The sequence below is a fragment of the Haliaeetus albicilla genome, chromosome 6 (assembly GCF_947461875.1).
Source record: "Haliaeetus albicilla chromosome 6, bHalAlb1.1, whole genome shotgun sequence".
NCBI lineage: Eukaryota > Metazoa > Chordata > Aves > Accipitriformes > Accipitridae > Haliaeetus > Haliaeetus albicilla.
Window position 1 is genome coordinate 45926964 of NC_091488.1, and position 18935 is coordinate 45945898.

General features: G+C 40.7%; 1 protein-coding gene across 3 annotated transcripts in view; it reads right to left on the bottom strand.

Annotated features, from left to right (window-relative positions):
- Nucleotides 1-18817, bottom strand: part of WARS2 (tryptophanyl tRNA synthetase 2, mitochondrial) — a 47741-nt gene extending 28924 nt beyond the window's left edge. The window contains exon 1 of one of the 3 annotated variants that reach the window (XM_069785915.1): nucleotides 18661-18817. In XM_069785915.1, the coding sequence (XP_069642016.1) occupies nucleotides 18661-18714 (54 nt within the window). In that variant the 5' untranslated portion in view covers nucleotides 18715-18817. Of the gene's footprint in view, nucleotides 1-2025; nucleotides 2374-17940; nucleotides 18529-18660 lie in introns of those variants that run through there. The other 2 variants (XM_069785916.1, XM_069785917.1) reach the window with 2 other exon arrangements.
- Between the last annotated feature and the right edge of the window lie 118 nt (nucleotides 18818-18935).

The following is an 18935-nucleotide window of genomic DNA, read 5'->3' on the forward strand; positions in this document are numbered from 1 at the left end:
CTCTGTTCCTGTATTCTCTTCTTCTTCCACTTGTGCTTTCCACTCCCTGCTTCCCAGAAGAGGTCTTGCATGGTATATCAAGACAGTAAGGAGGCACAGAAAATGCCATATGGTAAGGAAGCTATTACTGCCTTGAATCCAGTGATTTTATATATTTCCTACCTGCACTGTTAGAATAGCTAAGAAACTTCATAATGTTCTAGAAATCCACTATGGATGTGCATCAAATAAAGTATGTTAGGATGACCACGCTAAAGCATGGTGCAGAAACTTGCACATTTTTCAACTGCAGTCTAGACAAAGACAGCATCACCTGAAATGTCTACTGATGTTACTGCTGCTTCTCCCTGGAACCCTGAAGCTAGTGCTACTTCAGTGCAGGAACAGCTCTACCGCCTGGGGTAACTGTTACACCAGAAAGCAGGAATCTCTGTGCAGTCAGCACAGATCAGCTCATGTGCCAATACCTTCACCCAAAAAGAGCTGGCACACTGAGCCTGTGGAGAACAGTTCTGTCTACAAACCTTGTCGGTCCCAAGTCACGCAGACTCCATTTCCCCCCGCAGTCTCTGCTTCTTATGCTTCCCACAACATGTTCGTTATCTGCCTTTTCCTCTTCCCGGATCACTGCCCAGTTTGTAGATTACGTCACTATGAACAAATTGGATGTATTTGGAAAATTACATCCCCTACTTTGAGTACAATATACTCAAATAGATGGTACAAATGCAATAGGCAGTTTGAGAACATTTTTCACCAAGAAAATACAAGACTGATCAATGTCTCAACATAAACCATACATTCAAATTCTGTACTAACTCCAAATATTTAAAGGGTAACAATGAGCTAATTAAAGATTGGTTTATTGTAATACTACATAAGTTAGCATCTGGTGACACACTCCATGTTGGAAAGAAAACAGTACAAGGGAAAGAAAAAGTACAAGGTAAAATGGGCACAGTTTCATATGAAGAGAGAACAAAGTTCTCTGTCTATCCAGTAAAGAGAATACCTGTGAAAGCAAGCATGGCATCTTTAATGGTGCTTGTATGTTCAAATGGTAAACAACTACTCATAAAAGGTTTGTTCAGTATATGGGCAATAAATACCAAGTTAAACATGAGAAACAAACAGTAGCAGTATTATACTGAGTCTAAGCTCAGCAATTACTTAACTTAAAGTATGGAATTTGCAGAAACAAGTAAATCCAATAATGAAAACTGAGCTGGGCTGGATCTGGGTAAAGCACTAGCAAATACATTACAAAGAACAAACCCACTCTGGCTCCCAGCTGAGGGACCAGTTGACTACAAGTCTTTCATCTTTAACTCCTTTGATTCCATTTAACAACATAAAGTACGAGATGTTACAGCAAATAGGGTGGTATGAAATATTCCATTGTGTTAGCAGAAGTCTATATTAAAAAAAGCCCCCACAAAACACCCTTAAATGAATCTTGGATTTCTAGCACTAAAAATATACAGAGAACATTGCTCCTTTGGAGAGAGTTTATGTTCCCTGTTTGTTCGCTCCGTGAGAAGCAGCGGGCAGCATAGCAGCGTGGCAGGGGAGTTCTGCCTGGTACCATGAAATCATGGGGCTGGAATGTGCTTCAATGGAGCTGTTAGGTCAGGGGATGGGAGCTGTGCGCTCGAAAGTACTGGAGTTGGAAAAGGATAAAAACAAAAGGAGTGAAGACTTCCCAGTGGAGCAGAGTGAAAGCCACAAGACATGCAGCTCCAGCCCACAGGCACTCACTCATTCAGACATCTGTAGTATGCACAGTGTGAGCCTGCTGTTCGTATGTTTAACTCTGTGTGGTGTGTGCACCTACACCAGTAGTGCTGCATGTTAATCTTCACTCCTGTTAAAAGCATAGTATCTGACAGATGTTTTAACATCTATTATTTATTTTCTCTCAATAAGACTTCTGTATGGCAATTCCAAACGCCACAGTGCATTTCTCAGCAGCATTTCTAAATGAAGCTTGGCCCAAAACTCATCAAGATTCAGGTGTTCTCTTACCTAACCTCCTTGTTCATGATGAGATAAACAACTGCTGCTCCTTATACCAAAAACCTGTCAACTTCCAAATGCTTTCAAATAATCAGGAATAAGCGTTACATGCTTGTCCCAGAGCAGGATGGCTGAAGTCCGGCCCCGACACCCTGCAGTGTGGCCATATCAATTTTCAATGCAAAAGAGTTGACTGGAAAAGATGATAGCTTCCAAAATCCAATGCTGCTCTCTTGGACCAAAACAGAACTTTTTCTCAGTATGTCCCACTTGTAGTAAGGAGAGCTACAATCGTCAAGGCGTCAATTCAGCAGTCAAAACCACACTCATTCCCCGCTCATGAGACAAATGTTTCAGAACTGGAGAACACACCAAAGTTGCCAGAGTTAAGGAAAAGACCCATGCAGATCAAAACGTCCTACGTCACCAGCCAGTTCTTAGTACCCTCACTATACCTTTCATGTTTAGCTTTATGAGTTCTGTGAGTGCTGAATACAAGTATTTACCTGTTGAATACATATATTTGCCTGGCACGGTCAACAGAAAACTGCTTCTCAAATATGTAGTAAAATCAGTCATAATACAGTTCCTCCACTTCACAAAGAGGTTACACAAATAAAATCAAGTGAAAGCATTCACAGGACTTAAGTTTTCAGAGCCTCTCTTCTTTATAACTCCACATAAATATTGCCATCATACACTTGAAATGACAGCAGACAAGCTACAATTACAAGGGAACCTTATGCCTACTCTTTCATCTCTGTGAGTTTTAAAAACAGAAAAAGCTAGCACCCATGCAAGGAGGTAGGAGAAAGCTGCCAACAGACAGGCAACTCTCAGGATTGCTTTCTCCTTTTAATTTGGTATAGGAAAACATTTATACAATTATGTAAAAGTATACATAAACATTTGGCTGGTTAGAGTCCAGTTTAAACCTATTATTTAACGCAACAGACCATAAGATGATGACATTAATCCCACCCTAGAAGTATAGAGGCAGTATATCTCAGCTTCTCAATCTACCCAGTGATGGGGGAGACGGACACTTATATTTTCAAGACTCCCATCAGCCAGATATAGAGATATAAAAATCAAATCCCAAAGAGTCTTTTGCTAATTGTATCCTTTGAGTAACTGAAGGTTAAGGACAAAGCTTCAGACTAATTAATTTCTTTGGACTTTGTTCATAAATCTATCCCAGCAAGCTAACTGATCGGAGATAGGCTTATGCCTCTCTATAATGTATTTAACAAATACTTCCATCTTTAATTTAAAAAAAAAAAAAAAAAGACTTGCTCACAAGCTCACCTTTGGGCTGAAACACATGCAAGAGATTTCAGACCCCAAAAATATGCTGTTACAGAAAGTTATAACAGTATTACAACAGCAGCTTTACAATAGCAGCTGCAACAGACATCACCCCACAACCCACAGTGGTGGTTACTATTCACATGCTATAGCATTTAGCCGCTCTGCTTTATTTTAACAGCTATTTAGTCAGGGCAGAACAGGTGAAGAGCCAAGTGAGATCTGCAGCATCAGAACTAATTCTAAACACAGGTGGTGGGCACGACGGAGAGAGCAGGAAGTCGACAGGAGAATCACTGCTGACATCTACGACAGGAAAGATTGATGGCTTCCCTCTCTAGTTTTCCCCACTGTGTAGGCACGCAGGGGGTGGGGGAAAGGGACGGAGAAGCTGCTGTGCTGGCGACATAACACACCACACAGCCTCTACAGCACCAGCACTGATTAATGAGACTGGAACAACTCAGGAAGCAGCAAAGGATCATTCACAGACTTTGCTCTTCTTGTTATAATTTTATCCGTGGTGGTTCATTTCACCCTAGTTGTCCCAGAATGAAGCAAGCTGAAATTTGCCAGAGGAAAAAGAAAATGTGAAAGTCAAAGGGAAGAAAGACCAGCATTAAACAAAACACAGACATGAGTAAAACATACAAATTGGAAAATTTGAAATTTCAAACATGAAGATCCGCCCAACAGGGATCAAAAAGGGAAGACACTCCCCCCTCCCCCCGCCGAAACTTGCCTCAACCTCAGAGACAAAAGAAATTCTTTGGCTGACAAAAGTTCCCCAACTACTGCATCTTTTGCATCTGTCTACAATTTTTTTTATTTCCCTCATTAATACTTTGCAACTTCAAAGCTCTCATTCCTAAAATGATACGCTCGCCTATTAATATTGGCTTAGCAAAACCTGTCTTCAGACAGCTATTAAGCAGCAAAATGAAGGGAAACCAGACGAGTCAGATTTTACTAGCTAAAGCATAAATTTTAAAGCCTAATTGGGACAATTTAAGTGTTAATGTTATTAGAGATAGAAAAAAAACTTAAGGAAAAGGGAAACTTAGAAGCAGTCTATGTACTACAGACTTTGCTTCATTTATTGCTTTTTAAGCAATTACTTCTCAGCAGACTTGCTGTAGAAAACTTTAAAACGTGTTTATCTTGATCTGGTAATCCAATACATCAAATTCATCTGGTACAAATGCTATTTCGTCATGCTTAATTCTTAAATTAGGGATTAAAGATCTAACGTCAAATTAGAAGGAAATATATTTAGACCAGAGCAAGTTTTCAGATAAATAGCTTCTGAGAAAGGATTAACTCATTGCCCAGAAACTGAACTATATTAAGATTTAAACAGCACTGCCTGGTACCCTTTTCTTGAATGTCAAATGCATTTATATTTAAACCTAAGTAAGATTTTAATATTTATATTTAAAATCAGAAACACATTTAAAGGAGGAACATTCACAGCACATACTAACCCCACCCTATAAATTTAACTCTGCCCTCTAGGGCTAGCAAAAGAATACAGTATAACTGCATTTGGGTTAGGCTGCCCTCTCATGCTGCCTTGTTAAAGATGACTAAGCAAATGGATCCTTTAATGTGGTATGCTGCGTCCCGCAAATGTATCCTCTCATTTGCCTTTATGAGCTCCACGTGCCACTCAATGTGCTAGTGACAGCTGTACTGACAGACGCAAGGATTATCTACAGCAGGTTGCCGCAGTTCACACCGCCACGCAACAGAAGGTACCTCTGGACCGGAGGCAACCACGGACCCTTCCCTCCCGTGCCGAGTGAAATAGGTTATACAAACTCTGGCTAGGGGACTTTTGAGCAGCCAGCAGTCTACAAAACAGAAGAGCTGGCTCAAGTACTCTGCAGAGGTTCTAGGACAAGAAGCGGTGATAACATCTGACAGAGCGGGAAGGGTTTGTGCACAGCCGGTGAAGGAACCAAGTACTGGGTCTGCATGCAGCCAACGGTGCTCACCAATCTTATTCTAAACCACGATGTCTTCCTTAGCAAGGACACAGCCTAACAGTCTTATTTTTTTGTGCTGTGCTCCCTCCCTACAGTTCTCCACATCACCTGGAAGGACAGCATGTTACAGCTCCTGCTCAAAGCTGAGCAGTTACAAAGAGCAGGTCATACGCACACTGACACATGCACTACTTCTGCACCTCCCAGTTTTCAAAGGCTTACACAGAACTGCAATTAAAGGTCTCAGATGGTCCGAGACAGGCAGCAGCCTATCAGTCCTAACCCTGCATCAACGATCCTCAAACCATTTACTTCCCTTTTTTAAGCTAAGGCAATAAAGCTTCTCCAATCAAACTACCTAACCACAAACATTAACTGCAGGCCTTATCAGCCCATTTCACCCAGACTCAGTGAAAGGGTAAAGGACTTAATAACCCTAGGTTCTTACTACCACACAAGTAAGGTGCTAAGAGAGAAACCAAATTAGTGCCTCACTGACAGGAGGCTGCAGCAGGAGCTAAGTGTGCTGAACTATCAGCAGGACCATTCTGGCCAGCCAGGCAAGGAATGAAGGTCAGGCCAGTTCAGTACATGCTGCTTCCAAATCCATTAGATGACACACACAATGCTCAAAGCTGAAAATTTGATAGTTAGAGTACTGTAGGCATTGCTTGGAGAAGATGGCACAAGGGAAAAGGCGAGGGAGAAGAGACACAGACTTATTACACTGTAGAGAACACCCCTAAGACACAAATCCATAGAAAAACTACTTTACTGTTCATTGAACAGTGTGGCTGAAGTAGCAGCAATCAAATTAAAATTTGAGGGCACAGATGCCTTCTGGAAACAGTTCTTCGAAGCACCCACCAGGTCTGCCTTCCTCCTGATCCAGCTGCAGCCCCGTGGGCCGGCAGAAAGCACGCTGGCACAGCGGCAGCAGCCCAGGGAGCGAGCAGAGAGTCTCAAGCTCCGCTCTGGGACCTCACCTAAGTGGAGTTACTCCCCATCAGTCAGCTTAACTTCAGTTCTTGGAAAAATACAGGAACAAATAAAGAACTTACAAGAAATTACACCTATAAACAGCAGACAGCAGTATTTCTCAAGAACTAGTGATGTCAGATCACTCAACCTTCTATAGCACAACAGATGCTAAAATGGAGAAGTACTACAGGTTATATCCTGATTTTCATTAAGTTCCAATATTATCTCAGTTTCCCACAAGCTAAAGAAATAGCACCTCAAACATAATATATGCTGTGGGTGGAACTGGACAGACAGAAAAAAACCCAAATGGCACTTATTGATGGCTTATAGTGGTTGTGGAAAGATATACCAAACACAGTTTTACAGGGTTTTCTGTTGGGTCAAGTATTACTTAATATTTTAATATCTTCATGAGTAATCTGGATGATGAAATAAAGAGTATTCATTAAACCTGCAGATGACACCAAGGTGGAAGGATGATAAGGGCTCAAAATTATATTGACAAAGTGAAGAAAGAGTCTAAAAAACCAGGATGCTATTTCCCCAAAGGTACCTGGATCTATACAGAAAGGACTACTCAACTGCCCAAACACAGGAAGGAGAACAGCTGTCCAGGCAACAACTGTAGAACAGGATCTGGAGTTTGTACCATTTTAGAAGGCGAGTATGAATCAGTATCATGCTACTGCAAAACCACCACTTGTACAAAATACAGCAAAAGTTGCACAGGAATATATGAACAGGGTTAAAATCCAGAAGACACAAAACAATTTACTCATCCAACTCAGGATGGCTTCAAGCTGGAGCACTGGGAGATGTTTTAGGTCCTGTGTTTCAAAACAGTGGTAGAAAAGAGGCCATAGAAGTACAGTCAAGTCCAGTGAAAGACCTCAGAAATAAGACTATGGAGGAAAGCCTGAAAGAACTGAGGTTTAGTCCAGTGGAAGGAAGACTGTGGAGTGACAAGGTCTTAAACATGCCTTAAATATGTAGCCTTCCACATATGACTTTTGGGACCATGGTTAATAGGGTAAGAAACAATGAGCTTAAGTTGCAGTAAGAAAGATTCAGACCAGATGTAAAGAAAACTTTTCAACAGTAAGAAAACATTTCAGAAGAGTGCTTAGAGAGGTTCTTTATTAAAAAAAAATAAAAAATACATGAGAGTGTTGATAAAGATGTAGGGGCAGCTGATTTTTATTTTGGGCCAGGGAAGAACCAGATCACCTCTAGTTGGGTCTCTTCTGGTCCTCTGAGCCTATGACCTAATATAGGCATGATTAACATCAAAATGCAACAACCAAAGAGGATGGAAGAGAAATTAGACTTCTATTTAGATAGGCTAGATCTCATGGCATTTTAAGATTAAAGTCTTTCTACCTGCATTTAACAAAATTTAAGAATTGAGGCCTTCTCACAGGTAGCAGCTGAACACTGATATGCTTTGAAAAACCACTCCATGTTGTCAAGAGATGTGAAATACAGGTGAACATTTAATACTTGTAAACTGGTATACACCTACATTCAGAAGCGTACACTACTTTTATAGAATAAAACTGATAGCAACAAGTGAAGAATTAGTGCTCATTTTGCTATGATACAGGCATTACTGTCAAAATGTAGAGAAAAGTGTATTGTATTTCTAACTTATAAACATAGGTTATTTGATATATGAAATGTTGATCTTCTAAGTTAATAAATGAAACCATTTTAAGTACCGAAAACATCACAATCTTAAAGCAAAACAAAAAGCTAAAGAATGCCCCCATAACTAAATACTTCCCTCCCAGAGAAATTAAAGAAGTTTTATGTTTTTGATCACAGTAGTATCCAAATCTCTTAAAAACATCTGATCACTTTTGCTCCTTCTCTGACCTCTAGCTGAAAGAGAGTTTATTTTATTTTTTTATATATTTTGTTCAAGTGAGGAGTCTGCTTGCTACCAAGATTGCCCTATGGGATATAAACAAAGACTATCGACTTACATCTAGAGGGATGTTTTTTAAAAAATATTTTTTGTTTGGAATTACTATGTTTCTTCAGAATATTGTCCTAGAAACTCAGAGAGTAGTTCATTTCCTCTCCATTATTTTATTTGGCAATTTCCTGTAGCAATGAAAAGTTGGCTTCATTTCACATGGGGCCAAAATTAACACAGCTGTTCAAAAACTTTCACCTTGTGGTCACTGCCTGAAATTCATCTGAGGTGAAAAGGAAAGTTTTAAAACCACCTGATGGCTGCTGAGAGGCCTTAGGATGTGGAAGTCTCAGCAAATTCCCTAATGGTGCACACATGCACAAAGAAAATGCTACAGCTGGTCCTCCTTGTCTATGCTGAAGAGAATTCTATCAATTTAAATGTTTTCAACATAATAATCATACTCATATCAGGGACTTTTACAGAATTTAAAAAACTTTCTGAAGACAGACAATACTTACAGACTATATTTAAACTGGTTTTATCAGTGCAGGTTGGTCCTGAAATCACCAGAATGGGCTGTTTCCACAGAAAGGACAAACAATGGATGAGGAACAGATGAGGGGGACAAAGACAGAGAGGTTCATTTGTGCTCAGGTCTTGCCCTCCAAGAGGATGTAGCCAAGGCATGTTCCTGTGTCCAGGAGCACAGAAGCTCATCTGGATGCCCTAGTTCAGATACAAGTAGTGACCCCAAGAAGTAAAGGATCAATAAAAGCTATAGTCTCTTCTTAAGGAATTTAATCTAAGGTTGAGTTGAAGACAGGATGAGTGTAGTGTCTGTATTTCCATTGAACAAGCAGACTGAATTTACGACTGATGAAGTTTTCTGCATACAGAGCAAATTCTTTGCTTACACAAGAAGTTCTTGTAGAACTGATATCTAACGAGCACTAGCATCTTCAGCCACTAGCACAATAAAATGCTGCTTAAAAAAGTCTGCCCCTTGGTCACTAGGATCTAAGGAATGTAAAAACAAAAGCAATACAGGTAAGGATTTGTAGCAGTACAATTAAGGGTTATCATGTTTGAGACCTAAAGTACGTAGAAGTTTATAGAACATTACCTGTGAGACTAGAATGGCCACAGCACACACCACCCAAGTCACAGCAAACGGTAGTTACGGTCCCACTTATTACATACCTTGAGCCCAGAAATGTCAAATTACAAATTCCCTAGTTCATGTGTGACACTCACTGCTTTGTTTTAAAGATGAGCTCTCCCCTGCTAATTTACTTGTATTATTCAAACTGGCCCACAGGAAGCCAGACAATTACCAACTCTCAATTTGGGTGTAGCCTTTGGAGTACGTTAGTGTAAAAGCAGCTGACTATTTGTACTGCAGGTATCCCAGAGTTGTGTAATATACCATTTTCCTCTGAGTACTGGCAAGTATTATACTAGCGGCTTACAATCAATGTTGCATGGCCAACTGTAAAAACGTCCCTCTGAAGGGAGTGACAGCACCTTTGGCTGTTCTGACCTGGCTTAATGCTTGCTGAACATGCAAAGTGCTGACATTGCTTTAACTCTTCCAATATGGTTATCTTGCAGAAAAAGAAACCAAAAAAACAGTGGAAGTGTATGAAGAGTGGAATGCGTACTCATTCTTGGTGGCAGCAATTACATGGGCTAATTTGTTGCCAGCAGAGATGCAAAATGAGATTCGGTCAGGAATTCAGAGGGCTGGACCCCTCATTCCCTTTACATAAGCAACAAAGAGGCTTTGAAATGTTTGAAACTGTTTTGTTCTTCCATACAAACGGAAAGCACCCTATGGATGCCTATTAAGTAAAGTCTTTCCACATCTTGGCAAGTATGTGATTTCAAGAAAAATATTTGCAAATGGATAACCCAATTCAAGTAGAAGTCAAAGACCACCTTTGAAAGAAACTTTGATGTGGCTATAAAAAATTATATTTAGGAAGGATAGCATAACATGGTTCTGTCATCAAAAGTTTGTACCTCCCCATATTTCTTTGCTGTTGTTAATGTAAAAAGCCACGCCAGTAAGCAAAAAAGTGAATGCCCATGAGACCTAGGATTAAGGCAGAATCCCTGAAAAGAACTGTTCCTGCTGTTGGATAAGCTCAAAACAGGCCACGTAGCAATCTCACTGCCAAAAGACAGGGATATTAGAGTATCTACAAGTGTGAAAGCAAGTGACAGAAATAGTTGCTATGTGAATCTTTGGTGAGATCATCAGGAAACCTGGAGTCTTTTATTAACAGGGAAATGTTGCTGTATCTTTTCCAAGGCACAGCTAACATGGCAGATTCCAAAGTCTGAACTATGCACCTGGCAAAAGTAAAAAAAAGATAATGTGAGCCTAGGAAGTTGTGAAGATGCTAGCAATTCATTTTTTGGATGCTGGCCAACAACCTTCCAAATGAGATTAATAGTTCAGCATCCAGATTGTGAGGAGGACACTATGAAGACCAAGGTATAATATTTGATTGTCACTGAGTGTATGTGACCAGAAATGACAGTTGATGGGATTCAAAACTACATATACTCCATCTGTCAGAGTGGGAGAATGTATACAGTTTCATCTCACTTTAGCTTCTGAATACTTCTGGGAATTAGAAGAGTTATACAGGAGCTCTGAGCCTCAAAAATGGAAACTTAGCACTATCCAACCCTGGGATCTTTCTGCGCAGGAACGTAAATATTAACACCCACCTAAGTAGGTGATCTAGATGAGCTATTTCCCACTTGGAAATATCAACAAGAAGCACTTAATTCACCTTCTAATGTGCACTGTAAGGCTCCAAATCCCTTATCTATAAACAAGGTAGTCTAAACAAAAAAAAGTTCCTAGTCTGTACAGTTATGAAAGTGCCATCTAAATACAAATGAAGCATAGCAGGGTTTTATCTGCCTGGTTATGAAGATAACATCAGCATCCTGGCAGGAGTTTATAACATGACCTATGTGCAAGACCATGAAAATTGAGGAAACCCCTGTTAGTGCTCCCTCCACACAACACTAATTCTTCATTCAGATATTGTGCAGACATCACCAAAGCAATTGGGTAAACTTCACCTTTCCATTACTTCTGCCAGCTCCAAGAAGTAGAACCAAGCCCTAGCACAATTCGAAGAACTCGAAGTTAAAAGTAAAAGCAGACATTTCACTTCTGGTAGCAATCATCACATTTCAGCCCAAGAATGAGGGAAATGAAAAAGTAAGTATATATACTTCATTGTATATTTGTGTGTGTGTGTATACATATATGCAAATATATATATATTTCCTTTCCCTAGCAGTGCGAACTTCAGCACACTCTCAAGGTGGACATCTCTGGGGCAAAAATGTTTGTAATCCTGTCCAATGGATACATAGATTTGCCTGATACAAGAGAAAATTATAAAAATCTGCTATGTGATTTGTCTGGGTTGGGGACTCCAAGAATGGTATTGTTACAGTCAACAGCTCAAATAACCAAAAGGAAAACAATTCCAATTCACTACTCACGAACTCAGCAGAGCTCAAAAAATATACGATCTAAGGTGACTTAACTGACTTAATGTTTAGGGGTTTTCTTCACTTCAACTTCTGATCCTACTGTAACTCGAGTCAACTCCACAAAATGTTTGTTCATCTAACCCTAGAGTCCCAGCATAAACCACAACTTGTGTCATGGAAAAAGTAATTGTTGAATGTCTAGAATAGCACTTGCTGTATTAGTAAATGGAAATTCTATCTGCCAATGAAACAGCATTAAAACAAGACCCCCAGTCTGCGGTCTAGAGACAGAGGTGATCCACTACAGACTGTACAATTCACAGTATGTTTGTCCAACGTATGCACCAGAGAAATTTACACAAAACTTCAACATCCAGGACTGCCAGAGTAGCATCTTTCATTAAACTCACTGTACAAAAACAAGTTAATGAAAACAGAAGTCTCTCAAGAGAAAAAACAGGCTCCACCAAGAGACTGAAAGCAAGGACCAGAGGGGGAAAGAATGGTGGGACTCTACCCAAGCCCTGCCAAGAATAAAGGGCTGTTTCCTGCTAAAACAATCTACGTTTGCCAGACTTTATTGTTAGAACTCCATTATGGAAATGAATAGGACCCGTTCACGCCTCAAAGATCCTTCATTTCTGTCTACAATGGGGGCTCTCTCCTGTGCAGCTACAACAGTGGCCAAAATTCACTAGAGACAAGGCATTAAGCAAGGCAGATCAGGAGAAGGCTCTCTATGACTGGAAGGTCTAATAAATCTGTGTGGAAATCTGAGTTCTCTCAAACCCAGTAAAGACCCAAGAAATGTATATTCTCACTGCATACTAATTTCCTTTCAGCTCTGAAAATGATACACAAGCTAATGGTTTCATTCTGGCATAGAGAACACTTCCAATGCTTTATCTGAAAGATAAGCCAGTTTCCCTAAAGGATTAAACATAAGTTATTTAGTGATTAAAATAAAAACAAATGACTGGTTAAGAAAGAATTCCATTCCCACCTGGATAGGGGACACTAGAGGTCTAATCCAAAGGCTGGAACATGTTGCTAAATCCAGCTGGCTTCAGGAGCAGTCAGGTAACGAAATAACTTCCAGCATCTCTGCCCAACAACAATAGTCAAAAAAAGTTAAAATTCAGGAAAACAGGAATTAAAAAAAAAAGTTACCAATTTCTACACATGAACCTACATAGCGGCTACTTGTATTTCAAAAGCATTTCTCAAGTCACTTAGATCTTCCTAAAGGTCCTGTAGATTATAACATACTGAACAACCCCATACTGGACACCAGGAAACAGCATGGGTCTTTGCTGTCTAACAGGTATCTGCATTTCCAGCTTTTTTTCTGAGTCAAAAGCACTTTGCTACTTCCAAACTTCATGGTCTCTGGAAGAAAAAGATGCTACACTGGGGACTGTCACAATCATAAATCCAAGGCAGGCACTTAAAAAACTGTCTGCTCATCCATCAATCTCAGTACACGACTGCCTGGACAGACGTTCTGAAGTTGACCTGCTGCAGTAACCTGTGTATGTGTGCAGCTTGTTACATGCATCTGGGGACTCATTTCATTAATGGTTAACAAAGTGACCCTTACATGACAGCAACAAATTCAAGATGGGAACATGGATGCTTTTAAATTGTTTGCATTTCATTCATAATACACCTGAATGATACTAAAAATTGAGCTCTCTCTCCCACTATAGTTTTAACTACAATCTTTGAAATCCTTAAGGATTAAGGCCTAGTAATTTCAGTTACTTCCTTTCTCCAGAACCCATATGGTAACTATAGCTAAAAATTTTAAATTTGCAGTCTGGGGAAAAGCATTTTAATGGTCTCCTCCAAAACAACCCTTCAATTTTTATCTAACTGCCTTTTTCACAGCCATCTTCATTAAAAAATATGAAACATGACCAGCCATTAACATGACTAGCACAGTAACAATGGAGTGATCAGGTGGCCTGAATACAGAAAGAACAATACTTCCTCAAAAAATGAATCAAATTTCATCAGAGCCAACCAGTCTGAAGATCTCTTCTTAAAGTACTGAGAATACTAGCCAGAATCATTGAGGTTCACAGAGGCCTAGCAAAGGATCAGAAGACCAAAAAAGGACAAATGTCATTCCTGTCTCCAAAAATACAGGCAAATAGGAGCAGTCTGGGAGGTAGTCTGCTTAGCATCAATTCTCAGTGAACAAAAAACATCTTTTGCAATTCCCTAGAAGATAACTAGAGGAAAACAACAGCAAACATGGATTTGTTAAGAGCAAAGCATGCCAGATTAGTCTAACTTTGGCCTCGAGACCCACTAGGCTATCACAGTACAGGAGGACGCAGTAAATGCATCTTGATTTTAGCACCTCCTTTGGTCACAAACTGTAAAGCAAGCTAGAGAAACTACAGGGATTTATCCTGTGGCATTTTTTTTTTTTCCAGATATTAACTCAGGTAAAGAAACAGGAACATTCCTAAATGAGCTGCTAAGATTACCAATATGTTGGCTAAGATTCTTTGGATTTGGAGGTCTTGTACTTGCAGTGGTCCTGACTAAACATTCACCAGAGATGTCTTCTGTGCAGCACTCACCGTGAGGCAGAAGCAGCATTCTTGGGCTGTGGGACTCAAACCAATCTTTTCTTTGTACAACCTGAACAGTGCCTGCTAGAGTCACTGTCCCGAGTTTCATTACAGCAAACCCAACTCTGAGTGCCAGAAAAAACCCAATCAAATTCTAGCACCAAAGAGGAAAGGGAAGTATTTTGTGTTAAAAAATACCAACTTTTGTGGCTGGAAGATGCGGTTCTGCATCACATAAAGCTAAAAGAGAATCCACGTCCCAATGCATCACTCCTGTGAAAGCTGACAAGAGATGAAGGTTGTGGGACATCAAAATGTACAGCTTAGCAACAATACAGCCATTGTAATAGATCATGTGTGAAGGCCAGGGAAGGCTTACCTATCAAAGAGGGAAGACCAGGGTAGGAGAAAAGGCAGCAAAATGAGAGGTTTATGTTTTCTTTAAAAGATGCTCTCAGGAAGAAAAGCAACATAGATATTAGATTATTCTTACAATAACTGTAACAGTGATAACTACTTTGCTACTAGAAAAGCAAAATGGTGCCAAAGACTCCTGTCTCCTTCTTGAAGGCAAGTAACATCTAAAAGCAGGCCTCCAGCTGGGAGCCTGGAAAGCCATCTAGTGATGCATGACACTCTATGATCAAAAGCAAGAACTCATCATTCTTCTGCTTCACTGGGGTAACACTGAAGGTAGTAAACTACCTTCTGGTATGTCTCAAACATACTGTGCAGCAAGAGCTATGTAGATCAGAGAGTCTGAAGGGGGTATGTGCAATGCTAACTAGGCTCCTCTCTGAACAAATCAGAAGTCCATTATGGGGTATAGAGGAGAAAAAGAGATACCCTGTCCAAGAGCTTGAGTTCACACCAATACAGAAATGCTCCACAGTTAGTCACTGGCATTTGTAGTACTGCTGATAGGTAAGATTTTCTTCCCTAATCACCTAAGCACAAACAGCCCCTTATCTTTACTTCATTCACTTAGATTTTTTTTTTTTTTTTTTTCCCCATCAGCAGCTGTTACAGTTAGGAATGAAGGTCTGAATTGGAGAAAAAAAAGTCTACACAGGCTGGGATTCAACCACTGGCCACTTGCGATCTTAAATGATTTGGCTTTGCAACAATGAGACTACAGAGAGATTATCAGTTGAAGATACTGATGTAACAGCTAACCCATGAAATTTGCTGACACAATGTGAGGCCTGATTTAGTAAGATTTAAGATATAACTGAACACTTACATTGATAGCAACAACTTCTAGAGCTTTGCTGACAGGACTAAACCTAATTCATATTTTATCAGGTCATAGACCAACAGCTGACTGACTCACCTTAGATTAAATTTTCCTACTGACAGGTTATGCCATAGCTGGATTTCTCAGAATTTTATCAGTAACTCCCTGGAGTACCTGTTAGTTGCCATTTTTAAGAGTGTGTTACCAAAGGAACAGACTTGATGAAATGACTTTCTATAACCCTGGCTTAGAGACCACTGAAGAACAGTAAATCAAGGAATTTGAAAATAAGCTCTTAAAAGTCAAGATACCCAAAACATAATTAATCTCTCCAACAAAATACTACTTTCTTCTTAACCACATGTCTATATATTCTAGTTGTGCACTAGAAATATGTATGAGAATTATAGAGGAACTTTTCCACAGCATGATAAATCCAGCATAACTATGCACTACAGTGAAACAAAGCTGAAACCACAGAAATTACATCTTCTAATAACTATGACTGCATTATCAAATGCTTCAACATCAAAACTATAAGGGTAACAGTAGATATATACTGCTCAAGCTTGAAGACAAACACATTTCCAGCTTGAAATTTGAATATTCCTCATTAGCACACAGCAAATACATGATCTGCTCCAAGCTGCCTGCCATAATAGCTGAACTACTCTGAAGTCCAGTCTGGCAACATGAACAGCATAAATTAGGAAGACAGCTTTTTTTTCTTCAATTCTTTTGAAGAAGCACTGAAGTACCACTTCAATTCAGTGCAGTTCTTTTCAGATAGACCTAAGAGGGCACTTACAGTGAGAGAGGAAAGTGACAAAAGCTCACAGCGTATTGGACTTGCAAATTTAAAATCAGCAAAACAACTTAAATTAGTACTGTTATCTGGGGGTGGGCGGTATGAAGTTACATAACCAGGACTAACTTTGGGCTTCTTGTTTTTTAAATTAAAACATTTAAAGAGTAATGGGAAGGAAGTACATTCTTAGACCTATCACATCTAAAGGACATCAGGTAACAGTAACCAGGTGACAAAGCACCTGATGAGTAATCTTGACCTGACAGGCAACTCAGAGGTGGCAAGGAAGTTCATGTCAGAGTGAGTATTAAGATATAATAGAGCCAAGTTCCCTCAGAGCAGATTTCTCTATTACACAAGATAAACCAGAACCCTTTGCTAGAGGAATGAAGGCAGGGGAGGGTGGGTACCTGCTAGGATATTGAACAGATCCCGAAGAGCCACCATGAGTAGCTGGAAGAATAAGCATATACAAACCCTCTCAATATTTTTCAAGGAACTTTGTAGTTCTTTTCTAAAAATAAAGAGTGGTTTGAGGCATCTTTGCAAGATCTGCATGTTGCTTGCTTTGGCAAACATATTACAGGGACAGTGTAACTGTTCAGATTTGAAGCCTTAAAAACCTAGCAAGATTTAGGTACACATAAGTGAAATGCAATCAAAGCATCTGAAGGAATGGAAACACCCAACAAGCTCATTGAGTATGCCATGTCAAGACTCCTTAAGTCTTCTATATGGTTAAATTTCAAGGTAGTCTTATACACAAATGAATTCTGAAACAAAAAAATATAAGCAGAAACCTTACCTCTGCCTCACAGTAACACCTAGTAGGAAGCAGACAGTAACTAAGTAAAATATCGGTTATGAACATTTCATATGGGATAACAGGTTCTCCCTCTTTTCCCTCTCACTCTGCCTCCTCAACAGAAAGGGCAAAATCGAGGTAATTTGCATGCTATTAGCTGTCCTGACAACTAACTGAAATATGCCTTAATTTCTTAAGTTTAACCTTAAGAATCCTAGTTATGAAGTAACACAAATATTCCTGAAACTTGTAGTTTACCCAGACTCCCCACTACATACATCAACTTTTTGTGTACTAGTGTATGTTTTAGCTTGAAATTCTCAGAATAACAACTCCGTGGTTGAGGGTAACAGAGTTCAGTTGCTGCAAGGTCACAGACAGCACAGATAACACCAATTAATCGAAAGCCATCTTTCATCTTCTACATACCCTATCTGCTCACAAGCAACTGACACCCATTCTGGAAAAAGTGTTCCATTATAGAAACATTGCATACCATTCAGGATTTGGATGATATATGAACATGAGCATGATTTTCATGAAAAAGCCAATTGTCCAGCTAAGGGAAACAAACATTCACTAAAATGATGCAACATTAGTACTACTGTTATCACATTGTTTTAATAAATAATTATTCGACTCATTTTAAAAACAAGACTACAAGCTACATAAAAATTTAGACTGGTGAGGCAAATAATTTAAAGACAGAAAACTTTATGAAGCAGGTTGCCTACAACCACATGCTCACCAAATATATTCCTACCTGACTTGGCCGACTGCTTAGGGTATCTTCCCAAATACAATCAATTGCTCCTTTATTTCGATTTTGTAACAGAATTGGGGGGGGGGGGGGGGGGGAGGCAAGTTCCTGTTCCTTATGGTGACAATGAAAATCCCAAATGTGTGAAGCAAATTTAACCACTACCACACCCCACCAAAGCTGTGTAAATACCAAGGCTGAGGGCTGACATACATACTCTAACTAATGTTCAGGCACCTATGCGGTTTTTTTTTTTTTCTCTTGGAGAATACATAAGTTTGTAGCCTGTAGCTACATTTAAAATCGGAAGATAATGCTCTAGGGAAAAAAACTAAAGACCAAGGCTGAACAACCTCCACTGGTACCTCAGCGCTCGAACGACCACCAAGACACGGACCAGCCGCTGAACACCCCCCCCATCCCTCGCCTGCTGGCTCAGGCCTCCCTCCCTCCCGTGCCCCTAAACCCCGTGTGCCCCGCCGAGTCAAAGCCCCTACGGCTGAGAAACAACCAGCTGGAAAGCGGGAACGGCGGGACCGAGAGACCGGCGGCCTGAGGGACGGCTGGACCCCACCGCACCCGGCCCGGCCCGGCCGCCTTTCTCCTCCCGCCGCCCCACCGCGCATGCGCGGAGCCGGCCCAGCCACCCGGATGGGCGGGTTGACGGTTGGGCCGGTCCAACCGGAGAGACCGGGAGGGGACCCCGCGTCGCCGGCCGGTTACCTGGCCGAGGGTCCCGCGGTGCAAAGCCCGGATCAGGCCACTCGGTGTCGCCATGGCAAAGGCGGGAAGGGGCTGGGGGGGGGGATGTGAGGGGGAAGGGAAGCAGGGCAGAAGGCCGGAAGGATCAGCGCATGCGCTCAGCAGTGGTGTCGCCCCCCCCACCGTCCGGAGTGCGCATGCGCAGATGCGCAGTGGCAGCCGGTTGCAGCGCGGGCGGGTCCTGTCGGCGCGGCCTTGTGCAAACGCCAGCGCTTCGCCTCTTTTTTTTTTTTTTT